The 23,419-nt window shown below is 37.3% G+C and overlaps 1 protein-coding gene across 2 annotated transcripts in view; it reads left to right on the forward strand.

Annotated features, from left to right (window-relative positions):
* LOC134538825 (gamma-aminobutyric acid receptor subunit beta) overlaps window positions 1-17,099 on the forward strand; it is a 299,365-nt gene extending 282,266 nt beyond the window's left edge. The window contains exon 9 of one of the 2 annotated variants that reach the window (XM_063380343.1): window positions 7,262-17,099. In XM_063380343.1, the coding sequence (XP_063236413.1) occupies window positions 7,262-7,558 (297 nt within the window). In that variant the 3' untranslated portion in view covers window positions 7,559-17,099. The remainder of the gene's footprint in view (window positions 1-7,261) is intronic. The other variant, XM_063380352.1, reaches the window with a different exon arrangement.
* Window positions 17,100-23,419: the final 6,320 nt, after the last annotated feature.

Raw genomic sequence — 23,419 nt, forward strand, 5'->3', positions numbered from 1 at the left:
TATATACACTGACACACACATTTTATCTTATATAGTCCTTAATAAATCCATATGCACTGCTATAAACGTTCAACAAGATGCGTGCTGCCATCTATGTTATGTTTGCGGCACCACTCGTAGCCTATATCCCACGGCTGGTGTAGAGAAGCCTGTTGGGATACAGCTTTCCTTGTGAAGTGGCCATGTTGGTTGCAGAGAGAGGAGGCCGAGGGCAAATATGGGACACAACAATGTCACGCACCCATAGCTGTCACTTGTTAGTGCTTCACATGACATTTGTTCCACAACATTAACTACAGGGCTTCCATGGACAGTAAAACTTCGTGGAGAACATGTCACAACCATAGCTGTTAATATTTAGTAGTGCACTTATTCTTTGTTCCAGGTCATTAAATGGCTCCTTCGACGGTAAAGGAAGCCAGGTAAACATTATAGAAAACATGAAATAGGTACTCCAATAGCTGCCATTTGTCAGTAGTTCACATGACCTTTATTCTATGACACTACGGGACTTCTATAGACCATAGAGACAGATACACCTTATGGAATTTATGCTAAGCACCCATTTCTGTCACTAGTCAGTAGTTCACATAATCTTTTTCCGGGATATTAACTTCAGTGCAACCTTGGGTAGTAAATGGAGCATGGAAAAACATCATAGAGAACCTGCCACGCATATATAGCTGTCACTTGTCAATGGTTCACTTTTTCCTTCTCGGGACAATATTGGATATCCTTGTCAATAGTTCACTTAAGCCAGGACATTAACTACAGTGTTTCTTTGGACAGCTGTGGGAGCCAGATAAACCTCATAAATCACTTGTCACACACCCATAGCTCTTACTTATCTGTGGTTTATTTAAGTTCTGTACCAGGACATTAACTAAAAATTATTTCTTGGACAATAGTGGGAGCTAGGTAAACCTCATGGAGAAAATGCGATGTATCCATAACTGTCCCTTGCAGTTGTTCACTTGAGCTTTGTTCTGAGATATTACCAACAGGGGTTCCATGGAGAGTAGTGAAAGCCAGGTAAACCTCCTGGAGCTCATGCCATACATATATAGTTGTCATATTTTAATGGTTAACTTCAACTTTGTATAACTACAGTGGTTCCTTGGACAGTTCTTTAGGCCATGTAAACCTCATGGAGAATCTACCATACGACCATACCTCTACACTTGTCAGTAGTTCAATCGTTGTTTGTTCCAAGACATTCACTGCAGGGCATCCTTGGACATTACCTCTTCAAGTACTTATAGGCCTCATAGCTGTCACTGGTCATTAGTGTAGTACTTGAGGTTTATTCAAGAACATTAACTACAGATAAGTTTTGGTCAGTAGAGAGAGACAGGTAATTATAATTGGCAGCATGTCATGCACCCCTACTGTCCGGACCAAACGTTGTGGTAGCTGGACTCCCTAGTGCTGTAGGCGCGTAATGTCGGCACGGCCCGGTCACACGCGGCGCACATTCGGCACGGCCCAGCATGGCTAGGACGTGTTGTCTCTGTTACAAAAACATATGCGTGTATCGCTTTCTCATCGCTCCCCAGGCAACAACGCTTTGGGTTTCACTTGTTCTTATCATGACACCTTAGGCCCATATAATTTTTTTTACTATATAACGAGAAATGTAAAACCGATGGTGTGACTGATATTAGCAACCCTAAAACGGCAATGTAATCAACCCATATGAATGCAATGCACACGTTACTAGTAGTCTGAATTTCACCTCAACAGATTTTTTATCCAATAATCATCTGTCTCCAAATGTTGTTAGCTGAAAAACAAGGTTAAATATAGATCTGAGTCGGTATCAAGGAATGTGTAATGAAATAAATATGTTACACGCAAATAAATTTAGCAAACGAAGTTTACTGCAGGGGGAAAAAACGTATTTTTAATATACCTCGTCACAAGTATAACTTTAAAAAAATCAATTACATGAAAATATAATACTCTCTTGGTAAAAGTGCCACATGCTGTAGAAAGAAAATTAAATAAAATCACCCTGCACGGGTAATTAACTCTTTAAATTACATGAAACAATAAAACATAAATCTCAGGAATTAAAAAATCAAACTGACCTGGTCGCCGGTTTTGGTTCAATGCATAATACTGTAAAATGCAAAATTAGACTATAAAATGCCACTATACAAAATTATGAAAGATACAATATCATTCACAATAGCAAAATCGTAAGTATCAATGTCTACAGAATAAATACAATTTCAAACAAAAATATAAAGGTATACTATAAATAAACAATGTATTGATAACCTCCCCCTTGAGGCATTGAAGTCATTGCTCACTACTTTAGCAATAATGTATCTTTCTCGACTATGAATAACTTTATGAGGCCGTCGGCAGCGTCCACGTCCACGTCCGTCCATTTCCGTACGTCTCGTAACACGCGCTGTGAGTTGGTCACGTAGCAATGTTTTCATGCTGAACGCTACACGTACCGACCTGCGCGCGCATCGCCTGCCCCTCCACCGCCTTGCCCCTTCACCACCGCGCTGCCAGCTATCACAACGTTTGGTCCGGACAGTAGCTGTCTCTTGTCAGTGGTTACTTGAGCTATGTCCCATGACAATAACCACAAGCCTTTTATGGACTGTAGTGGGAAACATGTTAACCATGTGGATCACATTTCACGCACCCATAACTATAACACACATTTTATTCACTTGAACTGTGTTGCAATACATTAACTATGTAGTTTCTTTTAATAGTAGAGATATCCAGGTAAACCTTTTTAAGCACATTTTATGCACTCATAGCTTATATTTTAACTTATATTTTTACCAAATCTTTAAATAAGGGTTTCTATGGACAGTAGAACCTTAAAGACGTTAAACCTCTAAGAGCACATGCCACACACCCATAGCTGTCAATTATCAGTGATTCACTTGTGCTTTGTTCCAGGACATTAATGCAGGGCTTCAATGGACAGTAGAGTGGCAGATAAATCTTACGAATAACATACCATGCACTGATAATGTTTACTTGTCAGTGGTTCGCTTAACCTTTGTTCCAGGACATTACAGAACTTCCTGTCTAGCTCTTTATCATTATCTTTGAAAGATTTGTGCAATGGGAGTGCCATAGAGTAAGCATGGCTTGATGTAAGCTTTTGGACATACGCCATTGTTTAGCAAATGTACCTATGTCTATAGAAGAAAACTACAAAAAAACACAAATTAAGCAAAAAATTGCTGTTGTCAGGATTTAACGCCACACAATACTCCACAACAGGAATATGGTCAACAAAAAAGAAAAACAATGAAAAATGGACTAACAGAACGAAAAACCCCCCACAAATGATGACAGCAAAAAAATACCGAACCCAAAAAATTCAGCATAACAGTTGAAACGAGACAAAAAAAAACAGCAAATCGAAAAGCCGAAACAAACACAACAGTTTTCTGTTTTAGAAAACTGTTGTGTTTGTTTCGTTTTTTCGTTTGGTCGTGTTTTTGTCTCGTTTTGACTGTTGTGCTGAATTTTTTTGGGTTCAATATTTTTGTGCTGTCATCATTTGTGGTTTTTTTTTTCTCGTTTCTCTTTTGTTTTTGGAAAACTATTGTGTTTTAGTGATGGGCAGAACGGTTCTTTTGACCGAACCGGTACTTTCGGATCAGTTCCGTGAAAGATTCGTTCAGAACGATTCGTTCATCTCGGTCATTTCGTTCTTTTCTGTGAATAGGATCTGGCTCTTTTATCAGGTGTCGTAACTCGTTCATCCTTTAGAGTATTGGCTACGTGTTTGCTTCCAGCCTCCCCTCGTTATCGCGTGACCCGATAACGAGAGGAGGCTGGATCGCGTGGGTGGTTATCTTTATCTACTCTGCATGGGTAAATGAAATTTCAAACGTCTAGTTGTATACTGACTGTTATAAAATTATTGACTGTTGATCGCTGCAAATGCTTCATGCAGTGATTCTATATAATACGGGAGCATTAAATCTAAGAATGTTAGGTACGAAAGTGATCTTTCTTAACTTTAATTTGTAATCGCACTATTATAGCTAGTACTTGAACATTGCTTTTCGTAGCCAGTGAATCACAGTTGCGTATATGGAACAAGATTATTTTTATTGTATTACTTTTTAAGTTACAAATATTAATATACAGGCTATTTACACTCTAGAGAGAGTAAAGTGTTTACATGTAGACCAACACATTTAGAGAAAAAAAGACAAAAATTGAATACTACTACTGCGATTCAGTATGAAGAGAGAAAAATGAAGTAGGTACATTAATTAACACCTAAATGGTAAGTGTGAACATTTGTAGTTACTTTCCCTGTTATTTTTAATTCATGTTTTTTTTTTTTCCCCCCAAATTTGTGTATGTGAATGTGAAAACGCAATTTTAAACCACTACTTAACAGTTGACATTTTCAGGTATAGATACTTTTCATGTTACCCTATTTTATTTGATCAGTTATCGTTTGCTCTTATGAACATGCTCACGCTGTGATTACTAATTCTTCAGACTCCTGACGTCATGAATCATTTCACGAACGAATCAGACCGGGCGCGTGGCCGGTTCTCTCATCTCGTTCTCTCGTTCTCTCCGCGTTTTCGTTCTTCCGAATCTTTCAAGGTACCGGCTCTCAAAGAGCCGGTTGGTTCTCTCGTTCTCTCCGCATTTTCGTTCTACCGAATCTTTGAAGGTACCGGCTCTCAAAGAGCCGGTTCTTTACATCGCGAACGAATCGCAAGATTTCGTTCTCTCAAAGATTCGTTCTTTTTGAACGAATCGTTAACGAACGACCCATCACTATTGTGTTTGTTTCGTCTGTTTGTTTTGCTTTTTTTTTGTTTCGTTTCAACTGTTGTGCTGAATTTTTTGGGTTCGGTATTTTTGTTCTGTCATCATTTGTGGTTTTTTTTTCGTTCTGTTAGTCCATTTTTCTTTGTTTTTCTTTTTTTGTTGACCATATTCCTGTTGTGGAGTATTGTGTGGCGTTAAATCCTGACAGCAATTTTTTGCTTAATTTGTGTTTTTTTTTGTAGCTTTCTTCTACAGACATATATGTGCTAAGCAATGGCATATGTCCAAAAGCTTACATCAAGTTTAGCTCTTTATCAACCTTGCTCTTAAGCGCAAAGGCCAGGGGCCTAGCAGGTAAAAAGACTGGTACTATCCCTTCACGTACATGCAATGACACCTTACTTCCAATGTACGTACCCAAACCGTCATCGAACAAGGTAGGGTACTGTTTGGTAATGACACTCAGCACTGACCTGTCATCTGAAGTGGCCCTGATATGGTTGAGACTCGGTTTTGGCAGCTCGGAAGCATCGTACCAATCCCTGCCGAGAAGTGGAGGGCCTCCATTTGGAACTACAAACAAATCTAGCTTCTTGGGCTTGCTCGACTTCACTTGAACCAGTACCGTAATTTTCCCGCACGGGTGTATTACACCGTTCGTGTAAGACTTGAGACTAACCCGTCTCGGAGACAAGGGGTATTTTGAAAACTGCGTCCTATACAGCCTTTCCGAAATAGCGGATATAGACATGCCACTGTCGATTTACATATCCAGCACCACGTTCCCCACCGACACCTCCATAACCCAAGGTCGTGACCTGGCTGCCAACCCGCACAACTGGAACAGACGCAAAATCCTCGTCCGATGTGTGTACACTTTGGCGATCAGGGTCTTCACGCACAATATAATTATGACGGGTCCGGTCCTTCGTATCAGTCGACATGAAGTTTGGGCACATTCGTTTAAGATGTCCTAAACATTTACTATTAATTATTACACTTGTACTTACGGAACTTGCAGTTACGCACATAATGATTAACATTTCCACAGCACAAACACTTGTGCCCACCCTGGTTTTTGACGCCATCTTCCCGCGATAGTGTTTTCACCAAGTGTACATTTACTGGTCCCTCAGCCTGTTCCGCCGAGCCGTGTGAAATTTCTACTTTCGGCATATTTACATGAAGGGCTGCATTTCCCACGGCTGCTTCATGCTGAACTGCTATGCTTACTGCCTTTTCAAAGATGAGGTCATCGGTTTCCTGGTAAAGCTGCTGGGTAATGTTTCTGTCCCTTAACCTACCACAAACTTGTCACGCAAGGCGGCGTCTAAGAAGTTACCAAAATTGCAAGAGCGCGTTAATTTCCTTAAATTCACCACAAATTCTGAAACTGTGTCCTGTTCTTGTTGGACACACTTGTGGAAGTTGTGAAGTTCGGCAATCACAGACCGCAGTGGAGAAAAATGGCTCGTCAACAAAGTGACTACCTCGCTGTAGGTGCGCTCCGATGGCTTCTTAGGCTCACACAGATTGCGTAGCACTTCATACGTTTATTTCCCTACAGACGAAATAAGGATTGCACGTCGTTTAACTAAATCCTCTGGCTTGTCTCCCATGCCGTTTGCGATGAAAAGCTGTTCCAGCCTTTCGACATACGAGTCCCACGTGTCCTCGCCGGGCGTAAAACTTTCAACTTTAAACCCCGACATTCTTTCTGAACATTACACGAGCCGTAATGCACACAACGAAACCAATCCCACTCTCGTCGCCAATGTAGTAACCTCGGGATTACAATGTACAAACTACACACGAGTCTTTGTTTGGCCGTGTATCCCAAACCTCCATCCCGGAACTGTCTATCCGGACGTGCGTTGCCAACCTGGCAGCGCACAATATACCACAAGAAGGAGACAGGTAAACATCTTGAACACATGTCATGCACCCATATATTTCACTTGTCTCGGTGGTTTACTTGTTCTTTGATTGAGGTTATTTACACCCTTCCTTGGACAGAATAGGTGCCAGGTAAACCTTATGGAACACATGCCATGTACCCATAGCATTTACTTGTCAGTGGTTCACTTGTGCTTTGTTCCAGGACATTATATACATCTCTTCTTGAACATTAGAGGGAGTCAAGTAAACCTCATGGATCACATGTCACGCAACCAGAACTGTTACCTGTTTGAAGATATTTTTTTCTATGCTCCAGGTCGATACAAGGCTTATTTGGTCAGTAGATGTTGTTACACTTCTCTCTTAAGTTAAGAGTGTTAAAGTAGCCAGGGAAACCTCATGGAGAACATGTCAAGCACCTTAGCTGGCAGTTAGCAGTGGTGCACGTGTCTCTTGTTATAGGAGATGAACTTTAGGGATTTCTCGTAGATAGCAGAAAGCCAGGTAAGCCTCTGGGAGCTGCTGTCTTGCATCCAGCAGTGACCCTTGTAAGTGGTTTGCGTGGCATTTGTTTCAGGAGGTGCGGTTCAAGGCGCACGCAAAAGGCGGCACCCTGGAGAACACGGTGAACGGGCGAGCGGATGAGGAGGTGGGCAGCGGGCCACCAGGGTTAGCAGCCCTGCCCAAGCACATCTTGAAGCCAGGGAAGGACTACAACAAGATGTACGGCATCACGCCCAGCGACATCGACAAGTACTCGCGCATCATGTTCCCCGTCTGCTTCATCTGCTTCAACCTCATGTACTGGATCATCTACCTGCACATCAGCGACGTGGTGGCTGACGACCTCGTCATGCTGGACGAGGACAAGTGAGGTGCCACCTTGCCCCATTCTAAACTGACTATACTGCGCGTGAGTGCGCTAAGAGCTGACCTGTGGCTGTCCAAGTGTGTCATGTAGGTGTGGAAAACATTCAAAACAAAGCCTTCTTTCAGTTAGGAAAATATATCAAACTAGATTAAAGAAATGAACGGACAATTTTTCAAGGACATCCAATGTGCAGTGTGGTATTCTTATATTTAGCTAAAAGGTTGATAGAAAATCAAAATGCATAGCACAAAAACTTTGAATGTATGGGCTATTTATGGGTTAGAAGTTACCAATAGAATTTCATCTCAACAACATATAAAACTTACGCATATACCGGCGCAGGAGATATTACGTGAAACTCGGAAATGTTTACCGAACTATATTTACATCTCTGCACGAAATAGACCTTTATTTTGAAATAACGTAAGATAGCACAGAGTTGAATTCCAGCAAAAATATCTCCGTAGTTATGTAATGTTAAATGCCACACACACGAGAACACACACTCCTTTTTATACATGAGGTTAGTCCCCTCAGCCATGCATTACATACGAACTAATTTAATATAAGACTAGCAAACCAAATATCGTGTTCTGTGTAATCTCCAGTCATTTTCCTGGTGTGGTGCTTGCCCTGGACTGCGTGCTACATCTAGCATTGAGATATGAACACTGTAACTTGCAGTGTGGCTCAACTCCTGCTTCTCTCTTCGCGCAGAAGCTATGCATGTGCTTGTCGGTCGTAACACCACTACCTACAGCCTCTATTACAATGGATAACACTACTAGCTTCTCACTGGCAAAATTAGTGATTTTGAATAAGTACGTTTCAATGACAGCCAGTGAGTGACACTGTGCCATAAAAGTTATCTTACCCACTTAACAGAGCTTCAGCATTTATTTATATTCACATTTTTCCCCATTTTCTAATATAACTAAACTTTCTCACGATAACTAAATTAGAACATTTTCTCTCCATTACAAGTCTTTGCAAGCAACCACTAAACACACAGCAATTAAATTAGCTAGACATGTTACACACAACTGTTTTCCTAGCAAGAGAGTAAATTACTACGCAGGAAGAGAGGAAAGTACCCAGCCCAGTCTTCAGCTTTCCTTGCGGGAGGACGCAAGTAGTTAGTACTAGCAGCACTACTACATCAAGCAAGTCTGAAGCAAGGAAATTATTCATTAGTATCTAGTAACCTCACCCAGTTTGATTAGAAGTTAGCCATTTATTTGCCTTCCGTAACTCACTTTCTAGTAATTACAATAAATCTGAGGGAAATAACACTGTATAAACCAAAATATCCTAAACTCTCTGTTGTACGAAACAAATTTTTATTAGCAGTGGTGAATCAGGGAGGGAGAAAGGAGGATATGTCCCCCCCTAGGGTTATAAAAAAAATTGTGATATCTCGGTGAAGGCAATGGTGTCATGGGTGATACAAAGTGAGTTGTTACACAAAATATATTTTTTTCTTAAATCCCCTCCCGGTAAAAATGTTTGTATCCACCACTTGTTTCTAAGTAAGAAACAATAGCTTTTAAACGACAAAAATTAGAATACAATTCCTATCTTTTAGGTACAATGTGAAATACAATTATAATGAACCCGTAAGGAATAAATAAAAATAAAAAATGACAAGTGAAGTTTTAGGCATAAGTTAAGTTTTGAAGGTGTGAATATAAAAAAAGTTATTCAACATATTCTTTAGTGATCTGCAGCCCAGAATGTTAATATTTGAATGGATGTGCTGTCCAAAACATCAGCCAAATACTCTACTGATTTTTAAAAGACCAAACATTGGTTGTACCAATTCATATTCTGTGTTTACCATTCTTGTTTTCTCAGATTATAAGTTTCTCCTTTTATGTTTTTAATTTTGGTTCTCTGTCAGTATCTTCACAGCTACAGACATGGCACAACACGCATATCACATATTTTTTTTCCAATTTAACCTAATGCAACAAGATCTGTCTCAGATGCATAAAACTTTAACCATATACTAATACAACTTTATATCAGTCTAGATTTTATTAGAAAGACATGCACTTTCAGTAATCAACAAGCGAACAGTTATGTGAGTTGGTAGACTTTATTTCTAGATCCTTTTGGGATGGAGAGACGCCTGCATAATGGCCTCAAGTGTGTCACAATGTACAAGGAGTTTTACTTCCACTCGACACTTACATGCTCGCACACAGGCATGGAACTGCACGGTAGAAGCATACCATGACCTCAGTTGTGCCCGGTCAACGATGCACAACTCGTGATTGATGGACAGCAGCTCCGACTCCGATGCCCGTATGCGCTAGCCGTTTGGGCAGTGTTTTTATAGTATCTTAATTGTGGTTTTCACTTTCACTCACCCGGTCAAATTCTTGTTAACATAATGGTCCTCTGTATGAAAATAAATCCCAACAAAGAACAAACTCATTCTTCATCTCAACTTGTAGATAGGATGCCTGTTCCAGTCAGCATGGTTTTCCTTATCTATTCAGATAATTCACTATAGTTTTTTGAGAAGTAAACAAGCATCCTTACATTCTGTTTTAACCACTTGCTTCTACGTCGTTTCAACCTCTTATTCTACATTAACACATCTGTGGATGATATTTCTTTTTTCAATTTGTTTTCTCATGTTTATTCCTTATCACAAACTGAAAGAATCAAAAACTCTTTCACACTCTTCTCTAGATTCGCAAAGTATTTTCCTGCTGGTTGGTTTGCTGCCTCAACTGCAGTGTGACAGACCACTGCTGTTGGAGGTCCCAGGTACCCACACACAACAGAGGCTGGTCCCACGGCACGGGTGTGACCACGACTCAGGCTCCCATCCGTAGCAACTTGGGTGTCAGATTTACTCTCAACCTTACCTTGTATTTAAAGTAATGTATTTTATTTTTAAAGAAAATATTTTTTTTTTTTAGTGTTTTTAAAAAACATTTCCAAGTATTTGTTTTAGTTAGGAAAAAAAATAATGCCAAAGATAAATTTCCCTTATGGTATCCGAATTTGAATAGTCCAATAACAAAGAATTTTCATTCAGATGCCAGTACATTCTCAACCAAAATAGTTGCAATAGTGAATAACTTGAGGTTAATAGCGGGAATACTGCAGCAAGTGTAGACTTGGACAGTTGCCATGCCAAATGACCATTTCAATGGGCAGAGCCATCCACAATTGCCACAAACTGCCAACATGCACCCACACTAAGAAAATGGCTGGATCTTTGTAAATATATATAAATATAAATATATTGTAGCAGATTGAATGCAGTAAAACTACACTTTAGACTGTACATTCAGTACCATGGTATTGTTTCTTGAGCACCAAAGCCACTCAGCAACACTTCAATTACTATGCGACAGTATTTTGTTGTGAAAGATGACAGGAAATGGGTATGTAGCATGGAAGCAGATGGGCCTGCATCGATGGTGACTGTGTTCAGGCCGAACGAGACGTTACCATGTTAACATTTGTTTGATTTTTTAAAAGTATATTGTATCGTTATAGCGGTGTGAGTTACCAGTGTTGGTTGTGAAGGAGCGGGAGCACGGCACGCAGTCGGTGTAACGTAGTAGCAATACAGAGTCGCTCGCTGTGGCGTGCCGCTTGATCACAACGCTCTGACCCAGTCTGTGCCACCCACTCATCTTTTCTCTAACTGCCAAGCCACAATGCTATTGCCCAGTTTTCCTTTACTTTTGTTTAGTACTCCATGACTAAATAAACTATTTTACTACGGTTAATAAAATAGTGACCATCAGATGACTTCCACTTCTAAATTAAATTTAAAACTACTCACACATAGGTACCATTATCTGTCACTAAGCCAAAATACAGTTGACAGATCAGTGACACACAACAAGAACTTGGCATGCACAAAAAAAAGAAGTGTTTGTTACCTTTAATTCGGAATTCAAATGAACACAGAAAAACTGCATTAACTGTAGTTATGAAGCAATGACTAACAATACAAATGTCACCATTTTTACTAACTTCTCGCATCATACTTTCAACTAAGAAACCAACCTTTTTCTCTAACTACAGTGTGTACAGTAGATAATTTATTCTTCAGGAGTGCTCTTTTCTAAACCAAAAGGAATAATTAAATTTTTGTAAAACTATGGAAATAAAATAGAGAATAATGACAGAAAAGTTAATGAAGGTAAGAGCAGAGGGCAACCTCACCTAGTATGATTTTCAAGATGTAGTTTTGGACATACACCATTGCTGATTATATTGTATGTCATACGAAACCTCAATAATAGATAAGAAAGATAAATATGCAAACACACAGAAAACAAGCCACAATTAGGTGATGTCAAAAAAATTAAAACATAGACAAAACAGAAAATCCTGTGGAAGAAATTAGTCAAAAACTTATTACAGCAGACAAAAATGGTGGGCTGACAACGAGAGACTAACAACAAGAATAGCAAATAACAAAAGAACCTTGGACAACACAATGACACTGAATAACCCAACGATAATACTAAACAGATAATGTGGACAAAACAACACCACAGACACACACAGGTGAACCCAGCAATGTGACAAAACAGGTATTCTGTACACTACGACAGCACAGACGAACACAGTAGACATCCTAAGAGAACAGTTGCCGACATTTTGGGAACTGAGATGTGTTCCCGTCCTCAAGCACAGACACTCTGGAAAACCCATGGTACACGTATTCACCTTTGACCCCCTCTCCAGGCATGGCCAAAAGTGAGCAGTCCTCTGATTGGCTATGCACCTGAAAGCTGATGTTATTGGCTGGTGTCTTGGTGTGAGGATACAGTAGAACCCTGTTATAATGTTTTTCAAGGGAGCACAAGAAAAAAACACTATAAGCAGGAAATCTCAATTTAGCACTTAACAATGTTCGAGCTTTGTACCAATGGACTCACCAAGCTATGTAAACAACTTTAATGTTAAAACCAAAGATAGTATACTTGACACATGAATTTTCTGAAACCACCCAACAATTTTTCAACTTCGTCTTGTTCCCTGGTTAAATTTTGTTTGTCTTTAAAGATACACTGCCACATTTTTTGTAAAATGTCTCACGATTCATGATGACAACATTAAGAGTGAGAACGTCTACTCCTTCGCCACCTTAAAATGTTTAATTTTGGGATTCCTACGTATGAATGAAAAAAAAAATTATTTGTAAGCAATAGAAAACACTTTTAGTTATGCCCTCGCTCAATGGTTGGCAACTTAAATATCGTAGGACTATGTACGTGCATCTGAATACCCACTGGAATGGCAAGGAAGAGAAGAGTTGACTAAGGGTGCCAACTGACACATAACTATAAACATTGTGTACCTTTAGTATATTGCATAAAATTGTATTTTAACAAACTTCATGTATTGTATGGCAGTGATTGTAAACATAAACATACATAAAGAAAACTTTTTATCGTAAGTGTTGGAATAATTTGGTTTTAAAACATTTTTTCCCCATTTATTGAATGTTAGAAAGCAAACATTATAAGCAGGAAATTACACTATTTATGAACGTTATATGCAGGAAATAAATACATTGTCCTTATGGAGGAAATATTGGGAATTTAAAAATTTGACATAAGCAGGAAAACATTATATGCAGGAACATTATAAAAGGGTTCTACTGTAGTTGGTTTGTTATTTTTATATGGTAACTTGGTTTCAGTTTTTATTAAAGGAATACATTTTTTTTTTCAATACCTTTTTGACTAATAGCATTGTTATTGTTAACAATAAATTTTTTTATTTCTTTTCTTTTTCCATGGAATTATCTGTGTGACCTATTTTTTTTATCACCTGATTTTTGGCTTGTTTCTTTTTTGTCTGTTATTGAGGTTTCTCATAACATACAGGATAATCAGCAATTGCATATGTCCAGAACTACATCTTGTATCACTCTCCTAAGAACCACTGAAAGAACTAGCCTGGTACACTTCCATGTTTGTGCAAACAACCTTCTGGCGAGAAGCGTGAGGTTGGGAGTATGACACACAGCACTTGAACAGAAAAGTGTGCGCGTCTCTAGGTCGCTGAGACGGCAGGAACCTCTGCAGTGCACTCTGCTCTAGAGACGAGACGTCATACCAAATGACCAGGTGCACAGGAACCGAAAGAACCAGACATGGCCCGCTACAGAGCTCTTGACCGATGGCCAGGCCACCAACGTAAGGTGCAATGAGACACATTCCTCCAAGGGAACAATGAAATGCATAATAAACATATTAGCGCCATGCTGAAGGTTAAAAAAAAATTGGGGAAAAATATCAGTGTTTACACACTGGTTTGGGCTGAGTTGATGAGCAGAATGTCTACGCAAGCACATGCAAGATGGAAAAAAAGACTAAAAGTGGGATGAAAGCAAGTGTAAAGATCAAAAGAAGCGCAGGAAGACTGACAGGCAACCAACAGCACTGTAAAAGATGATGGGAGACGACTGCTCACAGAGAGACCTGCAGGTGCCTGTCACATGCCGCATTTACATTTCCAATCAAAGCCCACTGGGCTGTGAATGTGCAATGAATAAAAATCAGTTTAAATTATACAGATATTGTTACATTTTTACAAGCATTTTTGTTGTTGACATTTGAAACTCTTAGTATACTAAATATTTTAAATTTAAATATCACATATTGCCTCATATATAAATAAAATAAATTTTTATAAATAATATATAATTAACTGCTAGCGTATTACCTTTAAATATGTAAATTGGTTTATTTAAAACTGTAAATAAAATAATCTAAATATTATGTTAGTAAATTATTACATTATTTATACACAAGTTTAAACTAGAAATATTTATTCTCATGTTAAAATGAATATAAAGTTTATTGAAAAGTCTAAATATATTATCAAAAAATATGCATGTTAAAATCTTTGATGCAGTTGAATACATTAGAAACGAACACTATAATCTGTTTGTGAATTGGTCAAATAATTGCATGTTTTATACAAAACATTTTACTCTTAATATGCTATAAAGTTTTAGATAAATCATTTTTGTAGTGAGGAAAAAAAAAAGACTGGATTTTTAACATGAAACATCATTTAAGATATTGCTTAAGATTTTATTTCATTGTTTAGAAGGTATTTTCTTTCATTTAAATTGAAAACTATTGTTGACATGAGTTGTATATTTTGCAATACCTAAGAGAGTAACTGTTGGGAGCGACTTGTAAATAAATGGAAACAGTGGTCAGTAGCGCTCTCTCGGGCGACAGCACCTCAACAGCATGGTGATCATGCGCTAACTTCAGTTCCTAAAACACAGGTCAGTTGCCTCTCGCAGGGGAGACCACAAGTGTGCACCCGGCTGGGAGTTTCACAAACTTCAAACAAATTAACTTTAAAAATATTAAATTTACACAAAAGTTCACTTCACAAAATTCTCCAACAAAACCAGATGTTAAGAAAACAAATTTAATATACAAAACTAAATGGGGAAGAGAGAAACTAATTTGGCTACAATAAAAAATAGTTAATTTTAATTGCTCTATGCAAAATAAATGCTTACAGTTTAGAAATGTTTTTACGAGCTCGTAACTACAAACACGCTTAAAACACAAAGCTGAGTATTTACTAAAAAGGTTGGAGCATCGCAACACAAATGTTTATGGCCATTATCTTGAATGTTTGACTCATAACCCAAGTGCTAGAAAGAATATTAAGAATCATAAAGTTCCATTTTCAAAAAAAAAATCTCAGTTTCAAGTTAAACGTCTGTATTACTATTTTATCTCCCACTTGCGGGCAAGAAATTTTTTAAAATGTTGTGCCTAACTAATTACACAGTTTTAAAACTGACTATGGATCAGCTCAAATAAACAAAACCCAGAAGGCTTGCATTAAGACATAACTCAGTGAAATAATTTACAAACGAAAGTTCTACGACTAACTCCTGGGGCATACACAGACATAAAGTTTTAGGCTGTTGTTACTTAGTTGGAAAAATTTAACTAGCGCTTAAGTAACCTAAGACAATTAGGCCACATATGTTGGAGGTAGCTGGCAAATCCTCTAAAGTGGTTGGTAACTTCACAGCGCCATAGTCCGCGATCACTAAGCTCACGAGTCCCGAACGAAATTTCCAACGTCACAGTCCACCACACAGCGGTCTCCCACTCCGACAGCCACAAACCGATTGCCGCGGTGCACCTTGTCGTTCCGATCAGCTGGTCTCTCGTGTCGTCACGCGCGCTTGCGCCCAGCAGTGCCAGTTCCGGGAATCACAACCACACAAAGGCCAGTTTTGCATGCCATCTTGGTAACGTCCCTATGACTGCGCGTTAAACTCTCAGCTAATAAAAAAAAGGAAATAAATAGTATGACTGAAGCCAATTAAAAGAATTTAAACATTTAAAAACTAATTACATTAAAATTTAAACAATAGAATATATTAAGGTAATTCAAAAGGATATTAACCGTAATTAAAATTATTTATAAAATTTACATTTTAAAACCATTAAAATCATTACATAATCATTTATGACATGAACTCAAAAACTCACTAGCACCTGATAATGCATGCCAGTGCACACTCCCACATTAACTTCATAATTTACAGAAACAATGGTAACCACAGACACGTGGTAACTGTTACTTGCCCGAGTCTGGGATGACACTGACTCTTCAGCAACTGGAACCCTACGAGAAGCTGTTGGCTGGGACAGACTGAAGGTGGCGAGGAGGCAGGTAACGCTGGAGCATCTTGCGCCACGAGGGCAGTACTACGCGGCAGAGACGGCGTAGTGGGTCCGGGCCCCGCGCACACCCCGGGTAGAGCGTCACCTCAGTCGAGCGGCACCCCACAGCAACGACTGCTTTGTTACCTAACTCTAATGATGAATACTGTAGAAGTAGGTGCGGGAGAGACGAATATCAGCAAACTGTTTGATATATATATATATGATCAAAATTTCTCTCTGCAGAATTATCTGCGTAATTTTTGCTCAATCACCCCCTCCGCATTTCCCGCCCCTTCTAGTCCCCGGCGTGCAGAGGGCACGGCCTGTAAGCAATACCACCCACTCGCCTCGAGCACGACTCCATCGCGGGCACGCCACGGAGTGCGGCCCGCGGCACTTCACTCTCTCTGTGCTTGTGGGACACTTGTTCATGGACGTCAAACCTGGCGATATCAAACAAACAAAAACTATTAAGTTTAACCTTTTTAGTGTATTGAAATCACAAAAAAATTTATTGCAACACGTTTATTGAAAATAAGATACATTTACGCATGTAAACTTGATTCCTTAGATGTCAGTGATGGTGTGAGGGCGGGATGCGAAACCTGTTTGTAACCAATTGGAAGCGACTGTTGGAGCGGCCACTACTGTATGTTAAGAGACTCTGTAAATCCTGTGTAACTTATGTATATTTTGTGGGACAACCAGAGCCGATAGCTTTGCTCACTAACTGAATATTCTAAAGAAACAAGAAAATGTGAAGACGTTAAATAGATGACAAGTATCTTAATATAAAATATTTGTTTGTGTTTTTATTTCAATAAAATCTTAAAAACAAATCCTTGCATTGTAATTTTACACCTAATACATGGTTCCAGGACAGACAACTAGAGATTGATAAGAACTCTGAAACTAAATTCGAGTCAAGTCGAGTCAACAGTCAAGTTCAATGTACTTGGCCAAATGAGACTCTAAAAGAATTTTTCTTAAAACTCTATACATATTAAACAGTTGAATTAACATCAACCCACGTACCACTACATTGCAAACACTTTACAGTGAAACATCATGTTTACATTCTTTCAATTTACATATTCCTGCAATTTACAGTTTTCTAAAAAATAAAAATATGGTTTTTTGTTATGCCTGTGTGAATAGAAGTTTTTTATGTCAAATAGGATTCCAAACTATTCTTAAAAACGAATATTGAATTTGATAGTAAGAATAGGAATAATTTAAATTCTACTAAAAAAAAAATATTTTTCACGCCATATAACAAATACATAGGGGAAGAAAATGGTAAATAAAAAAAGAGTAGCAGTTTCTGGACAATTTGACAAAAATAATTGTACTGTTTGGGTTAAGACAGCTAAAACAATAATACAGTATGTAAACTATTTGTAAATATTTACTCTCTCTCTGAAGTAATTTGTTTTTTATGCATCTAACCAAACTCTCAATTCAGTTATTATTTGTTATTATTCACCTTTTTCCCCAGAAGCCATTACTTTACATATTAATTCAAAAATTTTTGTGAATCCAATAATACCATGAAATCCAATCTATTTTATGAAAAAACATGTTTTTTTTAAAGTTGTATTTATGAATTGATGAGGAAATAGAATCATATTTACATTTTAAATTTTTAATCCCTAGTTATTCACGCATGTTCATTTACAATGGCAGCCAGGTAACTGTATTTTAGGTCATCAATATTACGAACAATTTTTTTGTCAAATTCGTCTGGAATTCAAAGTCATTATTTAGATATGTTAATTTTGTTTTTGAGTCACATCTGTTTCGTAACAAATAAATACAGCAAATAAGTTGTTACTGTGTTGCATGGAGGTATATCCACTGTGATAATAGATATAACTAGGGATGTGCGAGTACCCGATATTTTTGGGTAAGGTTCGAATCCACAATTACCCAAACCCGGAATCATTGTACGTACATGGATTCAAACAGTATTACGAATATTCACAAAAGTTATAAATTAATTTAATACGGCTCAAAAATACTAGCAGTGAAAAATAAAATTAGGCTACTATTACATAAGTATTTATAAAATGATGTATCAAAGAAAGATATGTAAATTAAATAATTAACACAGTGACATTAAAAGAATTTCGAGATTTTGAGAGCTTAAACTATGATTACGAATTTCGTCGTATAGCAAACTATAAACTAAAAACAATTAAATACCTACAAGAAAAAAACATCTTGGCTATTTATTGGAGAAAAAATAGTTTGTTTGCTGAAACGTTTATAAAACTGAGATTTCCCTGTGGCGTGCAGTTTATTACGATTGAGTTGAAGAATCGAATGTGTTTTGGTTTTCATATTTTAAAGTGTTTATTATTAATTAAGTTTACATAATTATAAACATTTCAATCTCAGTGTAATAAATAATTGCCAGTAGTTACAGTTAGAAAAAAGAGAACACACATTATTTTTAAATTAATCAGTTATTTTTAATTATTCTGTGCTTAATATTCGGAATTGAATTCATATCTCAAATATTGCCAGGGATTCGAATCGGATTCGAACCGAACTGAAAATCAAGGATTCGCACATCCCTAGATCTAACCAATTTACAACTAATATGTTTTAATGGCCTTCACAAAGGTGTGTCCATGTATTGTGTTGTAGCCCATTGTGTGTTTAAAATGCTGAGTATAGTTCAAGTTTTTGATTATACATACCTGTTAAAAACATCTAAACTGGGTACAGTAAAGCTTATTAAGAACATTTTTAAGGTACTAAGAAATTTAGAATTATTACAGGGAAATTATATAATTAGAGTAAATTTGTATGAATTTATAGTTTTAGTACTATTTTTTTTAAACTTATAATGTAGGAAATTTTTTTAAGGATTGTCTTAAAAGGGTTTCACTTTATTTTTTATCACACAAATAACTTAAACGATATACTACAAACTTACAAGGTATGCTATTTGAAATACGTATTTGTATAGATTTGAATATTCATTATCTCAAAGTTTTAGTATTCTAAGTCAAATCAAATGCAAATAATGAACTCTTCAAATTCTAAAATTCATACAAGCCTATTTATTTTTTATAAATTTTAATTGTAAGGAAGACAAACATTCTACTATTCACGTCTCAAAACAACAAAAATCAATGACATTTTGGAATGTAAAGCCAGCAGGATGCCATAGAATTGCAACACAGTAAACAAACTTTGAAAAAATTATATTTTAATGTCACCAATGAACATTTTTTATACTACAATGTCAATCGATAGAACTGATGATTGGTACGAATGTAGCAAAACCAAAAGTGACACTTCCTGTATTTTCATTCCCACAACTAAATATTTTGGAGACTCGCCCAAGTTTTTATACATTGCCTTTATTCATTTGAAAATAAGTGCATTATTCAACAAATTTGAAACTAAAATATTTCTTAATACTATTTCACCAAAATAATCTCATTTTGATTGAGACCTGATGCACTTATACAATAGAATCATTAGTAATTATCATGTCTAAAACAGCACTACTCATAAAAATAAATTGGAAATATTTGTTTGTTTGAAACATAATTAATGTAAAATGTGCTACTAATGTAAGACAGGCAAGATTAAACAATATGATATTAATTTGTTCCAAGTCCATTTAGGTTAACATTTTTGGTACAAAATTCATGCTAAATTAATTCAAATACAGTATATACCATAATAGAAAATAAAAATTTTGTAATTTTAGTAAAGCTTTGTCAATCTGCTGATTGATTTCATGTGTTTAGTTACATTACGGTGCTAAATGGTTATTAACTTGCATCAGTGTTATATGTTCTATTTACATTCCTTGCGCCTTGGGGTATTAGTTTGGTTTTATCTCAATTCACCATATAATTTTATCCCTAGATATTTATTTATAGTGAAATACAAAAATTTTCTGTGGTTTGATCATTGCTGACTTACCGTATTTACCAGCCTATGGATCAAATATTTAAAGCTGATTTTTAATGTTAAAAATTTACTGCAACCCGTATGAAAATTTTGGGTTTAAAAAAATTGCATGGTACTGTGTGGTTGAATATGTGCATAAATAACCTATGTTGGTTTTTAATAAATATAACTCCATGAGTAAGTATAAATTGTTTAATCAAAATACCTCCACAGTCGCACGAAGCTCCATGAACAGAGCAGTTATTTTGCGTGTGCCGTGTCTGCCGCCCGACCAGTCGAGGTGCCGGCAAGTGACGCGTCTGCTGTGCTGTGAGGGCAAGGAAAGGAGAAAATTTTAAAATAAACCAGCCAGAGAGGGAGCAAGAGTGTGTGCGCATGTGTGCGTGCATGCGTGAGCTCTCTTTGCTATAAATGTCCCGACATCCACAATATTAAAGTTTCTATTTTGACAGATGTTCATGATGCAACTGTGCCCAATCATTATTGTTTTTGAATGAGATTTCCCACGCTTTCAACTGAACATACCCTGACAAAACTGCAGCCATCACTGGTGTTTATATGCCTCCATCCTCGCAGTACACTGTGTGCCATTTTTTATAGATGAAACTGACAAAGAGTAGCTTGCCACCTCTTCTCTCTCCCCGGCAAGGGATAGGTAAAAAAATTAACTACAATGGAGGAAAAGGAAACAGGGGTATAAAATAGCAGTCTTCTCCTGTGTCTTGTTAGGAAGTACGAGAATTGTTGGGTCGCAAATATGGGAGAAGGGAGAGGTGTGGGCCGCCTCACACCCTCCCGTAGTAAACAAAGAAGAGCCGAGGGTAACACTGGTGTCGTATGCACCAATAAGATGAAAAAAGTAACATTCGCTTGTATCCACAGAACTCTAGTGAAGAAGATATACAGCAAAACCCCTTATTTGCACTTTTCATGGGGACAAAGTAAAAAAGTGTAAAAAGCGGGAAAGTGTAAATAAAGGGAAAAGTAAGAAATACGTTAAAGTTAATTAAAATACAGTCGCATCCTGCAGCGTTCATAACAAATGCGGGCTACATTACACATACATATTGCACCACAGTAAAAAAAAAAATAAAAAAAAAAGGGCCGCAAATTGGAAATTAACCGTCAATAGCGTGCCGTCAGCGGAGAAAGGTCATCGTACTCAATCAGCTGTTGTTATGGCGCGGCATAGTCACCGGCTGGCTCTCTCTGTTCTCTGAGCTGCGCATGCGCAGTATAACTCACTCAACGCTCCGCCCAGACTCGTGACGTTCCATCAGCAGCCAGCCAATAGATGCGAGCTTAGCGGAAAAAAATATAAGCTCCACCTCCCGTGTACCAGTTTATTGGTATACGCACCAGTTTTCTCGCTGCCGTGACGTGTTCAAGTTTACGTTCATCTTGATGTCTTGATACCAATAATTAATTATTTACGATCCCCAGATATAAATGGTTAGTTAAAAAAATATGCGTCAAATGTACAATACTTCCGAAATTATAAAATATGTTTAAAACAGTTACCAAGACTCCGCTCATTTTATCTAGTGAAGTTTATGTCCCGTACCAGTATTTCGGCTAAGTTGTGACATAAATATAGTAACAGAACGTTTATACATTCGTGAGTTTACGTTTTTCCCGAGTACATTTTAGATTGTCTCCTGGTATAATTACTCAGACTTTTACACGCCTAGGCTTAAATTATTGTATGTTTAGAAATAAAAGCAACTTTTCATGTTATAAAATATGTTTATTTTGCAATTTAAAATGTTCACTGCCGACTATAAAAGTTACGTTTTTCATAATGTTTTTAGGCCTACTATCGTTGTTACGTGACGTAAATAGCGGGATGGATTAGATTTTTGAGACATAATTTGCGTGAAAGTATTGTATTGGATTAAATGGGAACCAAACGGGACCTGAAGAATATAGTGCAAATAACGGGAAAACGTAAATAACGGTAACGTAAATAAGGGGTTTCACAGTATACGGTGCTGCGACCGATACACAGGGATGACCCTCAAGATGAAAACGTTAAGATTATTTTGCCCAAAATTAAGGGTCAGATCCATACTAAGGGGCAACCCTTTTCTGCAGGTAAATATGGTACTGTAGTTTCCAGCATATAAGAGGTAGTCAGCGTTACAAAAATGAAAACTGAAAAATTAATTTGCTTTTGATACATAACAAGAAACCAAAGAAACTTCCCCAGCAGTTAATAAACCTAAGTGGAGAGATCAGTTTTGACTGCCTAACTTTAAAATTTTACAGCACAAACTAAACGACCCTATCATAAAGTAAAGTGTGCAAATACAGAACCAAAACATGAAGGATGCAAGTGTAAATTATAAATAAAAAGATATAAAATGGCCAAAGCTTCTCAGTTCTTATAAATAAAGTTCTTAATCATCTCCCTCCAACAACAGTAAGTAGGTACCATTGAGCATGAAGACTTTACCAGAGATGCACAAGATACCTAATAAATAGTATCTGGAATACCAGTTACAAGATACTTTTGAGTAAAGCATTTGAGATATTAGATACAAGATACTTTTGTAAATTGTATTTAAAATACTAGATACAAAATACATATTTTCTATATACTTTTTTTAAAATAAAAGACTTTTTTAAAGAATACATATTTTTATTAATCTTAAAGTTTATTTAGATAATAACATTAATTATGTATTATTATTTATTAATTATGTATGAACAGTAATCGTACAGATGTTAGAAAATAATAATTTTTTCAGGTTTTAACTGAGACTTAGGTAAAACCAATTCTTCAAACATTTTATCATTCATTTATCTTCTATGAGGTCTATCATCCCCCTGAAAGAGAAGAGTCGCTCCACAGGGGTGGAACTCAGCAAACAGGTGTTATATTTCAAAAAAAAAAAATTTTTATTGTAGGATAAACATTTAAACTTTTCAGGCTGGTGTCTTTATTATTTAAGTATTGAAGTGTTTCTAAGTCAGCGCTGCTCCCAATAGACCCTGTGTTGTCATTACTTGCAACAGAGGAATCAGAGTCTAGGGATGGTCGGGTACCCGAAATTTCGGGCAGTGTTTCGGGTATCAAATATACCCGAAATTCCGGGCGGGTATTTCAGTGCCCGAAAATATCGGGCACCTTGGAAAACGGCAATACCGCACGGCGCAAGTAAACAAAGCTTCTTTTTTTTGGAACGCGCGGCAGCTGCAGGAAAACATGCCACGCCGCCGC

The sequence above is a fragment of the Bacillus rossius genome, chromosome 1 (assembly GCF_032445375.1).
Source record: "Bacillus rossius redtenbacheri isolate Brsri chromosome 1, Brsri_v3, whole genome shotgun sequence".
Taxonomy (NCBI): domain Eukaryota; kingdom Metazoa; phylum Arthropoda; class Insecta; order Phasmatodea; family Bacillidae; genus Bacillus; species Bacillus rossius.